At 40.5% G+C, this 12602-nt stretch overlaps 1 protein-coding gene across 2 annotated transcripts; it reads left to right on the top strand.

Annotated features, from left to right (window-relative positions):
• The first annotated feature begins 591 nt into the window (after window positions 1-591).
• On the top strand, window positions 592-11224 carry LOC124149624 (zinc finger protein 616-like). Of its 2 annotated transcripts, XM_048387412.1 has the most exons (3): window positions 592-642; window positions 4709-5054; window positions 5109-11224. In XM_048387412.1, exons 2-3 carry the CDS (start codon window positions 4777-4779, stop codon window positions 8344-8346), a joined length of 3516 nt encoding a protein of 1171 aa, XP_048243369.1. In that variant the 5' UTR covers window positions 592-642; window positions 4709-4776; the 3' UTR covers window positions 8347-11224. The 2 variants fall into 2 exon arrangements, with proteins under 2 accessions (XP_048243369.1, XP_046377299.2); XM_046521343.2 differs by having other exon boundaries at window positions 4709-11224.
• Window positions 11225-12602: the final 1378 nt, after the last annotated feature.

Raw genomic sequence — 12602 nt, 5'->3', positions numbered from 1 at the left:
ATTTATGTGCTAACAATTATGTGCTAAGATACAATGTGACTGTTTAACGCAACACAGCCTCACCATCACCGACTCCGATTGAGCCGTCCAGTTTTCGTTTCAACCCATTAAATTCCGAACGCCAGACATGTTTAACAACAAAGAGCATCAGATTTTAACGTCTTTTTGTATGACGTAACCAGGGGATCGAACCATCTACCTTCCGCTCTCCGGGCAGACGCCCTATCCACTAGACCAGGGAGTCAATTTGCTTTTTAAGAAATAAAAGTAACTCAGTTTGAAAATGTAAAGTTTAACCATAGCAACGAATAACATCATTAGGATGTATGAATTATTGGTTGAATTATTACATTTGTTTTTGAATAAGAACAATTTTAAGAAGAAATGCATATTTCAATTAACCCAATAAAATATTCGTAAAATATAAGCCACGATTTTTACTTGGCCCTTATCAGTCGTCAGCCTGCAAGTATATGAAACTTGTTCACGGACAAGCCGATAAGCTTGGATAATCCTCACAACGAAATCTCTTCTCTGGGTAACCGTAGCCAAGAGGACAGTCACATACCACTCAAATTACCTCCCTTGGCTCAAGATGGCGGTCGGTGAAGTCGCAGCCTCAGACGTGGTCTCGGTGTGGAGGTAATTTGAGTTGTGCGTCTCCTCGACACCATAGGGTTGTTATATCAACATAACTGTTCCACATGTATGTTAAGATCCTTTATAACCAAACTAAATATCCAAAATCTCGCAACGACAAGCTGTTTTCGGTAAAGTTGCGGGATGTGACACAGGCACACACCTCGGCGGAGTGCGACCTCATTATTCGGCCCGACCACTTCAGGGTGAGACGGGAGGTCGGACCATGCATGCGTGTCACTGCGGAATGTTACTCCCAATAGGGAAATTGTTTTTGATATCCGTCTTTCTTGGTATTATGTCATTGTTTTGAAAGATTTTATTCAGCTTCAGTAAGACAAACTTTGAAACTTCTTCATTGTAATTGTGTACGCTGTGAATGACAGGTCGGAGAGCGTGTGTGGCAGGGTGCGGGATTACGGTCGCCCAGCGAAGAAGGGTAACGACGCTTGCAGAGGCATGCGTCTTTTGAAAAAATGCTCGGAGAAAGAGAAGCTTGTAGTTCCCTAATTGCTGTTTCTCGGGGTGTTTTATGCATTTGTCGATCCTACTTTCAGAGTTAGCCTCGAGCTTACAGCCTAACTGCAGAATGATTTTCAGAGGGCCAATTGCTTCACGACAGTATTTAGTGGAGCTTGTACTCGACCACAAATGTAGAATCATAATTTTTGTAAATGTCACAACAAATTAACATCCTTGATCAATCAGGATTTAAAACCGTTGACATGCAAGATGTGGATTTATGCTCAAATGTTGTTGGCCTAGATCTAATGATGCATTCAGCCATTAGGAGTAAACAAAATAAAAGTAATATTCATTCTTTGTCTACTATGTTGTGTGCACCATGTTGTCATGCACAAAAAATAACTATTTTTTCTAAGCATGATTATTTATTGCAGACCTGTGTAGAAATCTAGTCGCAGAAGAGAAAGGGAATGACTTTGGACATGTAGTTTTTGAATAAAGGGAGTGGGGGAGCTTTCATAGTTCAGAAAGAAAAAAAATTCCAAAAAGGGTGGATTCACTGATATTAAAGAATCACTTAAGCATCAACCTGTACATTTTTTGTGACATTTAAGATATATACAAACTCAGGAAAGGAGAGTGCACTCTTCTGATCGACTGGGGCAACCTGTGTGACGTCTAATACCAGTGTTAATATTTCCTTGAGAGTTTCGACTTGTTCAAGTATCTTCATGATTGAAAATGAGTTTTAAGATTCAGTAACATAGCTTTTTGCATAAGGAGGCATTAATCTTAGTTCTTGGCTTTTTTTCTCCCCAAACATTGGGAAGTGCTTTTAATTCTGAATCAGACTATTCATGAAGCATTTTTTTTATTTTGTTGATGGGACTCCTGCTACCCTGCAGGGATGTTTGGAATATTGAATATGAATTTGTATTTTCTTTTATTCATAGAGCATGTGCTTATTTGGTTTAGTTATGCCACAAGCTTAAAGCAAATATGCTTCATGTTAATTGTATTCTGAGAGCTGGGATAATTTAAGACTATTTTGGGATGATCATATATTTTATCACTAATCAGACAAGTAGACTTTGTTAGTTTTGGTGTAGCGGTTAAATCGTCTGTTCATCACACCTAAAGTTCAGGTTCAATTCCCAACATGGGTGATAAGCCCATTAATTGGTGTCCCCAGCAGGAATGGCTGGAATATTGGCAAAACAGAGATTTATCTAAACTTCTAAACCAGCTATTGTCAGGCACATTTGTTAAAAAATCATTATTTTATTAGAAAATTGGGATTTTTGATAAAGTTCCTATTTTCCTAAATTCTGAGGTTTGAACATTCCACTCAGTGAAATAATGTAAAACTAAGTGTTATTGCCTCTTCTTTGGTCTTGTTATAACACTAATATCAGCCTCGGAGCAGGTCCAGATAAACACATGCTAAAGCAGAGTAAAACCCAACTGACTCACTTACCCTATAAATTTCTTTCCCTATTTCAATGTTAGACCTATTGGGGATTTTTTATTGGGGAACCAATTTATTGTTAAGGTTCATGTTAGATATGTACTAAGCTCACAATGCTTGCAATACCCCTCAAAGTTGTGTGGAATCAGTGTTTATGTACATACTGTCTTCGACTTTTAGCCTTGTGTCCAAAACCTGAGTCAAGCAAAGATTTTGTTCAGTCCAGTAAGCTCGGCTAATAATATATAGTCCATATTACACTATTCAAATCTGCTGAAAATAATGCCAAGAGCCAACTGCTTGGCAATAGACTCAAAGTGTTTGGCACAGACTAAACCCATGGTATCAACAATGTTTATTCCTTATTCATTACATCTGGAACTATTTTACATTGCTTCTTTCTATAAGGAGGAAGAAGTCTGGTTCTGGAGGCTGTAATTTTGTCAATTCCTACCCTGCCCCACCCTGTTAACTACTTACATTGATTATCATCATAAGATAAAAAGTCTTTGATGACTTACTGATACTTTCATCAAGTTTTTCATGAAATTCATTCAAATTTGTTAATTTCTGTGACTTTTCTAAAATTAACATATCTGATTTTCTTCACAAACACTGGTCATTAAAGTTCACCGAATGAATCTGTCGTCAGGTTCAGTGACTTGGATGATTGCATATGCTTACATCCCAATGACTCATTCAATCGCCATTGTCTGGTTCAGACTAAGTTATTTACAGGTCATTGGGGAGGTCGGGTAGCCTAGTGGTTTAAGCATTCGCACGTCACGCTGAAGACCCGAGTTCGATTCCCGACATGGGTACAATGTGTAAAGCCCATTTCTGGTGTCACCCGCCGTGATATTGCTGGAATATTGCTAAAAGCGGCGTAAAACCACACTCACTCACTCACCATTTACAGGTCGCCATTATATAGCAGAAATATTGCTGAGTGTAGCGTTAAACAACAAGCAAACAATAATATGAGTGCAGCATTAAGAAATCGAGAAATTGTATTGAAAAGTTCAAGTTCTTTATTTCACCAAAACCACTCAAAATGGTACATGGTACAATTCAGTAGTTGTATTTATACCACTCAACATTTGTCAAGGGCCACATATTTGACTAAATATGTCTATTTTGGTCAGGCATTTTCATAATACAAAATTGGTGCTAATGGTATAATTTTATGACAGTTGGCAAGTGAGATCTATATTAATAGGTCAGTGGTAGTAATAATGATAAATACCATTTACCATTCTTTTTTCTAACTTCTGAAATATGCAATGACAGACTGACATGATATGACCAGGGATTTGTCTTGGCAGCAAATTTTGGGAAAAACATTATTTTGTTCATTAATGGGATTTTTTTAATTCATATTTTTCTGAAAATAAGAGGTATTTTAACATTGCATTCAATGCAATAATGTAAATTGTTTGATAGGCATTACTTAGAAGGTGACAGATGACAAGATAGACACAATTTTATGGATAACAATACTTCTTTAATACTGTAAAAAGCAACGTTCTTCCAGTTTTGCTTGACAACGGTATAAGGATCTACACTGAAACATTGATTTTTACAGTATTAAAGAAGTTGTCATCCATAAAATTGTGTCTACCTTGCAATAATGTAATACTAAGCAAAAAATCGTTCCTCCTTATTTACTTCTGTTATAAGAGAAATACAAGTGTTCTCTCCAATCACTCCAAATAAGTTGGAATCTCATGAATTAGGCTAAAAAAATAATAGTCACTGCCCACATCATCATAACATTCATCATTCACTCCACATTTCGTTTTTGTTTCCATTTTCAATTTTTTGTGTGCATTGTTTTTAAGTATAAGGATTTCTATATTTTTTTGAAAATGGAAATAAAAACAAAACGTGCAGCAGACTTTATGATGATGCTGGTGGTGCCTGAGAACCAAGACTGTTATTTTTCTTAGCCTGATTTGTAATTTTTAGAATTCACTTTGGGATGTTTTTTTATATTGGATATCGGCCTCTGAGCAGGTCAGGGAGCAGGTCCATGATGAGCGACTATTTAGTTTCTACCACAGTACAAGACAGCATTCATTATGTTCATATGATCTTGATGTCTTAAAACTGTTTGTGTTTGTTTTGTTGTTGCAGGATATTCTGATGGCAAGCTTCAGTAGGATGAAGCCAACAGGCCACTCTGAGTTGTCTCCCCTCAGTTTATGACCATGCAGAAGAAGAGGGAAGAAACTCTGTATGAAGAGGAGGCTGCAATGGAAGACGTTGCAGAAAGTAGTCATGTGCTTCCTGAAAATTGCCACAGTGAATCAAATGAAAATCCAGAGGTTGGGAAAATCAAGGTGTGCTTTTTCAGTGATGGTGAGGGTGAGGATGGATGGAGGATAACCAACCATGCTGGTCGAAGAAAAGGTGGGAAGCAGGCCACAGAATCAGAATTTGTGGAGGAAGAGGGTTCAAATCCATCTGAGGAGGAAGACAGGTCAAATCCATCTGTGGAGGAAGAGGGTTCAAATCCATCTGAGGAGGAAGACAGGTCAAATCCATCTGTGGAGGAAGAGGGTTCAAATCCATCTGTGGAGGAAGAGGGTTCGAATCCATCCATGGGAGATGCATCACAACCTTGGCAGGAGGAGGATGCATCAAATCAATCAGCAAATAGAAATTCCTTATCTGAAATCATAGATGACTCTGCTGATGAAGGCGATGCCAACTCTGAGGATGGCAATAGCACCAACAGTCCTAATGAAGATGGAGATGAAGAGAGTGGCGAAGACATGGCCAGCGAAGGCAAGGAAGAGGATGATGAGGACAATCTCCCAGTACATTTTGGCAACACTGCTAACAGTATAGAGGTATGTAGTGACTCGGTGAGCAATGATACAGACTACAGTCAGAAAACCACCACAGATAGCCAGTCCGGAAAGACTGAAGACGAAAGCGCCTTGACCCTCGTTGATGAGATAGCCAGCAGAAAGAGGTCATCTGTTCATAAGAAGCTGGAGAACGTTTTCATGCGCCTGAAAAGTAAGCAGATTGCTGCAGCTATTGCTGAGTATGAGGGCACAGGTGGAGCCAATGAGAACTCTTTAGAGGCGCCATCTAGTGATGACGAGAGTAGAGTATCTCCCATTGATCTGCAGGAGATCACCGAGAACGGCTGTAGTGAAATGCTGGACAGCAGTATCAATATCGAGAGCCTCACCAAGTACCACCAGTTCAACGGGGCTGGTTATGGTGAAGATGAGCAGTATATGGATGACGCAGAGGACCAGAAGGACATGGCATCATGGGAGGATGATAGCAAAATGGCGGGTTATAATACAGATGAGGAGGAAGGATTGGATGAGACTGAAAACAGGAGACACAGCAATGGTTATCGGCTGCAGATCAAGACCGAACCAGGACTTGAGAGCACACCAAACAGTAGTCCAGGGAAGAGAAGGAAGAAATCCCTACTGAATGGCAGATACAAAAAAATTAAGACCGAGCCAATGGACTACGACTGGACTCCTACCATGGTGAACGGCAACCATGTGCAGATAAAATCTGAGCCCCTAGATGATGAGGAGTGGAACTTTTCTTTGTCTGGATTAAAATCAGTCAAGCGGGAGCCGATGGACGATGTGTGGGAGCCAAAGAATGAGAGTCTGGTGAAGTGCAATCTGTGTGACATGGTGTTTTCGTACAATAGCGCCTTGGTCAGGCACATGCGTGTTCACACTGGAGAAAGGCCATTCAAATGTTCAGAGTGTGACAAGCAGTTTACTGAATCTAGTGGTTTAAGGCGTCATCTGAGAACACACACTGGTGAAAAGCCTCATGGATGCAAAATGTGTGGAAAGGCCTTTTCGGAGTCTGGTGGTCTGACACGTCACATGCGGACCCACACGGGTGAGAAACCCTACATGTGCGAGCACTGTGACAAGTGCTTCACTGAAGTAGGGGCCCTGAGGCGCCATGAGTTCACCCACCAGAACAATCTGGAGAAACTGTTCAAAGTATTCTGTGATCTGTGCGGTAAGGGCTTTAATGACACCTCATCACTAACCAGACATAATCGCTGTCACACGGGCGAGAAGCCCTACAGTTGTTCAACATGCGGGAAAAGTTTCTCAGAGAAAGGATCCCTTGCTCGTCACATCCGTATCCACACTGGCGAAAAGCCATTCACTTGTCAGGTGTGCCACAAGCAGTTCATCGAGTCGGGCTCCCTCCGTCGCCATATGCTCGTTCACACCGACAGGAGCAATATTCGGTGTGAGCTGTGTGGCAAGGGATTCAACAAGATGCCTGCACTCATCAAACACTACACCATACATACAGGGGAGAGGCCTTACAAGTGCAGTTTTTGTAGAAAGTCATTCTTTGAGCATAGAGACTTGATACGCCACACACGTTCACACACTCAGGAACGTCCATTTGTATGCAATGTGTGTGGTAAAGCGTTCTCTGAGAACTGTTCACTGGCTCGGCACAAACGTATACACTCAGGAGAGAAGCCTTACAAGTGCAAGGAGTGTGGGAAGAGGTTTGTGGAGTCTTGTGCACTGACCAGACACTCTCGTATCCACAGTGGCCAAAAGGATTATGCCTGCTTCATATGTGGGAAGAGGTTTATAGACAGTAGTGCCCTCAAACGTCACATGACCACCCACACTGGCGAAAAGTCATACAAATGTGATGAATGCGGGAAATGTTTTTCGGACACAACAGGTTTGACCCGCCACAAGCGTATTCACACTGGTGAGCGTCCCTACAAGTGCAACACTTGTGACAAGGAGTTCCCGGACAGTCCGGGGCTGATCCGCCACATCAGGACCCACACTGGAGAGAGACCCTATAAATGCAAGTCCTGCAACAAAGCATTCACTGATTCCAGTTCCCTGAGCCGACATGAGCGGACCCACGAAGACCGCACGTACAACTGCGGGGTGTGTCAGGAGGAGTTTAATTCCTACGAGGAACTCGTCCAGCATGCAGAGGTCCATTTTGAGAAACTAGCTTGTGGTATTTGTGGAAAGTTGTTCACGGTCTTGTCAGCTCTGAAGGAGCATCTCAAGCTGCATTCTGGGGACAAAGTGTTCAAGTGTACAACATGTGACAAGGAATTCTCACTAATGAGCTCACTTGAGCGGCACATGCGTGTTCATACGGGTGAAAAGCCTTTTGGGTGTGAAATTTGTGGTAAGTCGTTTGCTGAATCCGGGGCCTTGGTTAGGCATAGGCGGATACACACTGGAGAAAAACCTCATAAGTGTGACATTTGCCTAAAGGGTTTTGTGGATTCCAGTGCTCTTTCTCGTCATCGAAGGATACACTTGAATATACGGGAAGAGAAATGTGACATCTGTGGAAAAGCTTTTGTGGACACAGGAGCGATGAGGCGTCACAGGAAAATCCACACAGGCGACAAACGCCACGAATGCCTGACTTGTGGGAAACGGTTCTTGGAGGCCAGCACGCTGCGCCGACATGAACTGACTCACACGGGGGTCAAGCCCTACCACTGCGACATCTGCAACAAACAATTCACAGAGAATTCCACACTCATCAGACACATCCGCACACACACTGGGGAGAAACCCTTCTCATGTGATATCTGCAACAAGACTTTCTCCGAGTCGGGAACCTTAACAAAGCACAAGAAAATCCACGGAGGGGGTGATAAGCAGTTTGAGTGTGGTCTTTGTGGGGAGGAATTTGGTGGCTCAGAACACCTCATGGAGCACATGAGTACACATAATATGACAGTTGAAGGTGAATATTTGTGATACACTGGAGGTAGCATTGTTTTGTACATGATGAACTGATATTAATTTGGAAGTATTTACTTTGTATCCGCACAAGGGTGAGCCTTCGCATATCGGCATGATTTTGTTTTTAAACTATTATTTGTCGTTTTAGAACTTTTATTTGTTTTTTGATTACTTTGTGAACAAATACAAGCATAAATGTGTACTTTAGTGTGTTTTCATGGTATGAGTATGAGAGATATGACAGTTTTCATTTAGAGGTTGTGCCAGTTTCTTTCATTACTTGGCTCATAGATGTGTGCAGGGGGATTTGTTCTACAGTAAGGGCTGGTGGAAGAGAAAACAATATGATTCGGTGACTATGAGACAGACTACCATAGCTGCTGTTTAATTTTGTTAACAAGACAATCACGGACAGTATCCGTTCAGACAAAGATTTGTAAAATTATTCCAATATTTCTTCCAAGCTTCACACAAATGAACCCAACAGGGTAAAATCTGGTCCTTGGGTTAGAAGGAGCTGTGGTCACCAGAAACATAAGAAAAAAGAACTGAAACCTTCTTGTGATTTTCTTAAGAAAATTGACTTGGTGCAACTGTGATCCAAGTAATAAACTAAGGTTGTTCCTGGTAGTTATGTAAGAGATGTTACCTCAAAGTACTAGGTCACTACAAGACTGTTGGTTGATATTGTACTGTTGGCAATACATTTTGGACCTCTTGTGTTTTATTAAGGAGGAAACAGCTACTGGAACTTCATTCAGAGTTTGGTCAGTCAGTACACCATTGTACGTACAATTCAGTGAATTGTTACACCCCTAATCGACCCATGAAGATCCGGGTAGAGAATAGGTCTTAAGAGGTGACTATGCTTGTCATGAGAGGCGACTAACGGGATCAGGTGGTCAGGCTTGCTGACTTCATATCATCGTATCCCAATTGCGTAGATCGATGCTCATGATCACTGGATTGTCATGTCCAGACTCGATTATTTACAGGTCACTGTCATATAGCTGGAATATTGCTGAGTGCAGCGTTAAACAACGAACAAAAGTTCGTTATCATATTTTCTTAAATGGAATTGTGAAATTTGTAATTTAGATTAGGAATTTTTACTATCTTTTACAACAGACTTGGGGCCGAATATCAGCCTCTGAGCAGGTCTAGCTAAATCTCTGAGTGTAGATGTGTAGATATTTGCTTTAGTTTCAGAGGTAACAAATTTTGCTTGAAAATTAATACAGAAAATCATTGTCCTTCATACTGCTGATGTTATTGCCAGCTGTATCTTTGATCTGTACAGACATGTGTGTCCTGTAGGACCTAGTACTTAGAGGTGTAGAATACTGTTGTGTGTTTGTCCACCCTTGGTTATGCAGAGCTTTATGTCACCTATCAATTATGATCAATACCCTGGACCACTTTGCCGTCAAAGCTTCGAAAGTGAAATTAGCATCGCCTTATGATCACAACTGTCTTTTCACTAGAATTAACAAATGATTTCTCTCACTCGTGGGTCTGATTTGAAAGGAGGCTTATGTTTAGCATCGTCTCATTTGGAACAGATTCAAATGGAGCTTTGGGTTAGGAATGGTCCATGGTATTAATTTTAAACAATGGAGAGAAAAGTCCCAGGACCGGTGGGTCTGATTTGATTGGAGGCTTATGTTTAGCATCGTCTCATTTGGAACCGATTTAAAATGGAGCTTTGGGTTGGGAATGGTCCATGGTATTTATTTTAAACAATGGAGATAAAATTCCCAGGATCGGTGAGGATGGGATTCAGCTGGAGAAAACATGTCAGGGTATTAATGCCATGGTGATCAGTATAATCAGATAAATATCATAATATGTGGCCACAATAAAATAATTATTACATTTCAACCTAAAAATTTAAATGTCATATTTTTTTGTTATATGTTCAAACAAATGTTCAAACAAATGTTCAAACAAATGTTCAAACAAATGTTCAAGCATGTACGTTAACTGTGACATATGAATATTTCGTCTTTGTATATAGTGTGTTTCATCTGGTGAAGAAACAAGGGAGCAAGCATTGTGATTTTCTTAATCTGTAAATATTTAGGGACAATAATATGATGTGAAACAGGCACTGATGAAAGGGGCGGTGGAGTAGCCTAGTGGTTAAGCGTTCATTAATCACACCAAATACCTGGGTTCTATTCCCCATATGGGTACAATGTGTGAAGCCCTTCTCTGGTGTCCCCCACCGTGATATTGCTGAGGGCAGCGTAAAAACATACTCACTCACACACTCAGCGATGAAATCCAAAAATGAATTTATTATAACCTGATTTGTGGCTGAGCAGGATAATGCAATATACAAATACCAGTCTTCTTTGTAAGGGCATAGGGTTGGCCTAGTGGATCTTCACTTTACACACCTAAGTCCTGTGTTCGTTTCACCATGTGTGATGATATTCCTGGTGTTCCCTGCCATATTATTGCTGAGATATTGTGTGTTGTAAAGACCTCACTCCTTTCCAAACGGGTGTAATCTTGGCTCAGTGATCGATTTCATTCTTGTTAATAACACTACTGGTCACAGTTGTAATCTTTGACGTTAATATAAGGGTAACGCTATTTTTCAGGGCATTATCATTTGCAGAAGCCCGAGGTCTTCCATTAACTGCCAGACGAAGGAGGGCAGTTGAAAAGACCGAGGGCTTCTGCAAATGATAATGCCCTGAAAAATAGTGTTACTGTTATTATAGCTAAAATGGATGGAATTCGTTATCAAATAAAAGGAATAAACAATATAGGTTTTGAAACATTTACTGCAATCAACACGAATGTCACTGACCCACTTTTACAAACATGGAAACGTCATAGAACAAACCAGATGACGTCACTATTGAACGTGAGGCACATATCCCTATCCTATGACGTCACCTAACAACAGGCGTGATAATGGCCTGTCGTCAAGCAATATGAGGGCATTATCAAGTTACAGTGGCCCGCTGATTTCTGATAACATGTGGGCGGTTTAATGATAATTCTATCCATTTTAGCTATAATATTATTTGTATGCCAAGGTGGTAGCAGGTCCGATGACCTACTTTTATTCAGTTGCATAGACCATATCTTCATTGCTACATTGAATTACACCTTGGGACATCACTTTGGGTTTGTATGCAGGATCGCCTTTTGGGATGTTCTTGAAATACTTGCAACTGATATTGGAGGTCAAGTTCACACTGAAGGTCATAAGCTAAAAGATGTTTTATGTTCCAATAACTCAAGAAGTGTTCATTATAGTAGGATGAACTATGTTACATTTCATTCTTAATATGGGTCATTGAAGTGGAAAGGTTATCAGCTACCTACATTGAAGGTCAAGGTCACTGGAATGTTCATTCTTTGTGAAATGAACCAACCCGTGTTTGGCTTGCCATGGGCATATGTTTTCCCAAACTGTCAGTGATGTCATTAAACCAGTTAGTTTTAGTTGTACGGCATTTTAAAACATTAGGGATCAATGATGAATATATATTTAGAGAGTAAGATATTTGTTAGGTCATCTGCCACATGATTGGGTGAAGTCAGAATGTTTCAGGATACAATGTACACATCTCTAGTGGAAATGTTGGGTCATTCAAGATAGGTGGGTATGGGGTCAGTCCTCATTACCTTGAACAGGTTTGACAGGAGAAAACTTGCATCCAAACTGCACATGATTTGTTCATATTAAACATGTCTTCAAACTCAGGTTAACTCTTGAAGTTTCCAACTGGTCGTTAAAAACTTTGTAGATACAGGAGCCCATGGCACTGAAAGCCTGAAAATGTGAGGTGCAAGATCACAGTTGCAAATTTTTTAATTTTTTTATCTGAATTCCCATTTTATACTGGAAAATAAAACAGAAAATGTAAGAGCATTCATTTCTCAATGAATAGGAACAAAATTTGGTGAGTTATTTTGGTGGAAAGTTAACATACATTGCTTGTTTTGTTACTAGTTCTATTATGAAATAGTCTGCAGAACACCTTTAGGAAATTGTCGTCCCAAGTGCAACTGTAATCTTGCACCTGTTAGTTCACATGCAATAATGATGCCATGGCAGCTCACTGACTTCATTTATGTTGTATATATGATGTAGGACATTTTGTATTTTGCTTGTTATTCTATGTACAATATTTCTGTTTGCGGTTCCGTTTGTACATTTGTAAACATAAGACCGAGACCCACTGCTCTCTACCTTGCAAATCTGAGCACACGGGTGGGCCAGCAGCCCGAGGCATTGCAACTTGCTG

Source organism: Haliotis rufescens, unplaced genomic scaffold (genome assembly GCF_023055435.1).
Source record: "Haliotis rufescens isolate VD_foot unplaced genomic scaffold, xgHalRufe1.0.p SCAF_7, whole genome shotgun sequence".
NCBI lineage: Eukaryota > Metazoa > Mollusca > Gastropoda > Lepetellida > Haliotidae > Haliotis > Haliotis rufescens.
Note: the sequence above shows the minus strand (reverse complement) of the source record. Positions and strands in the feature narration are given on the sequence as shown.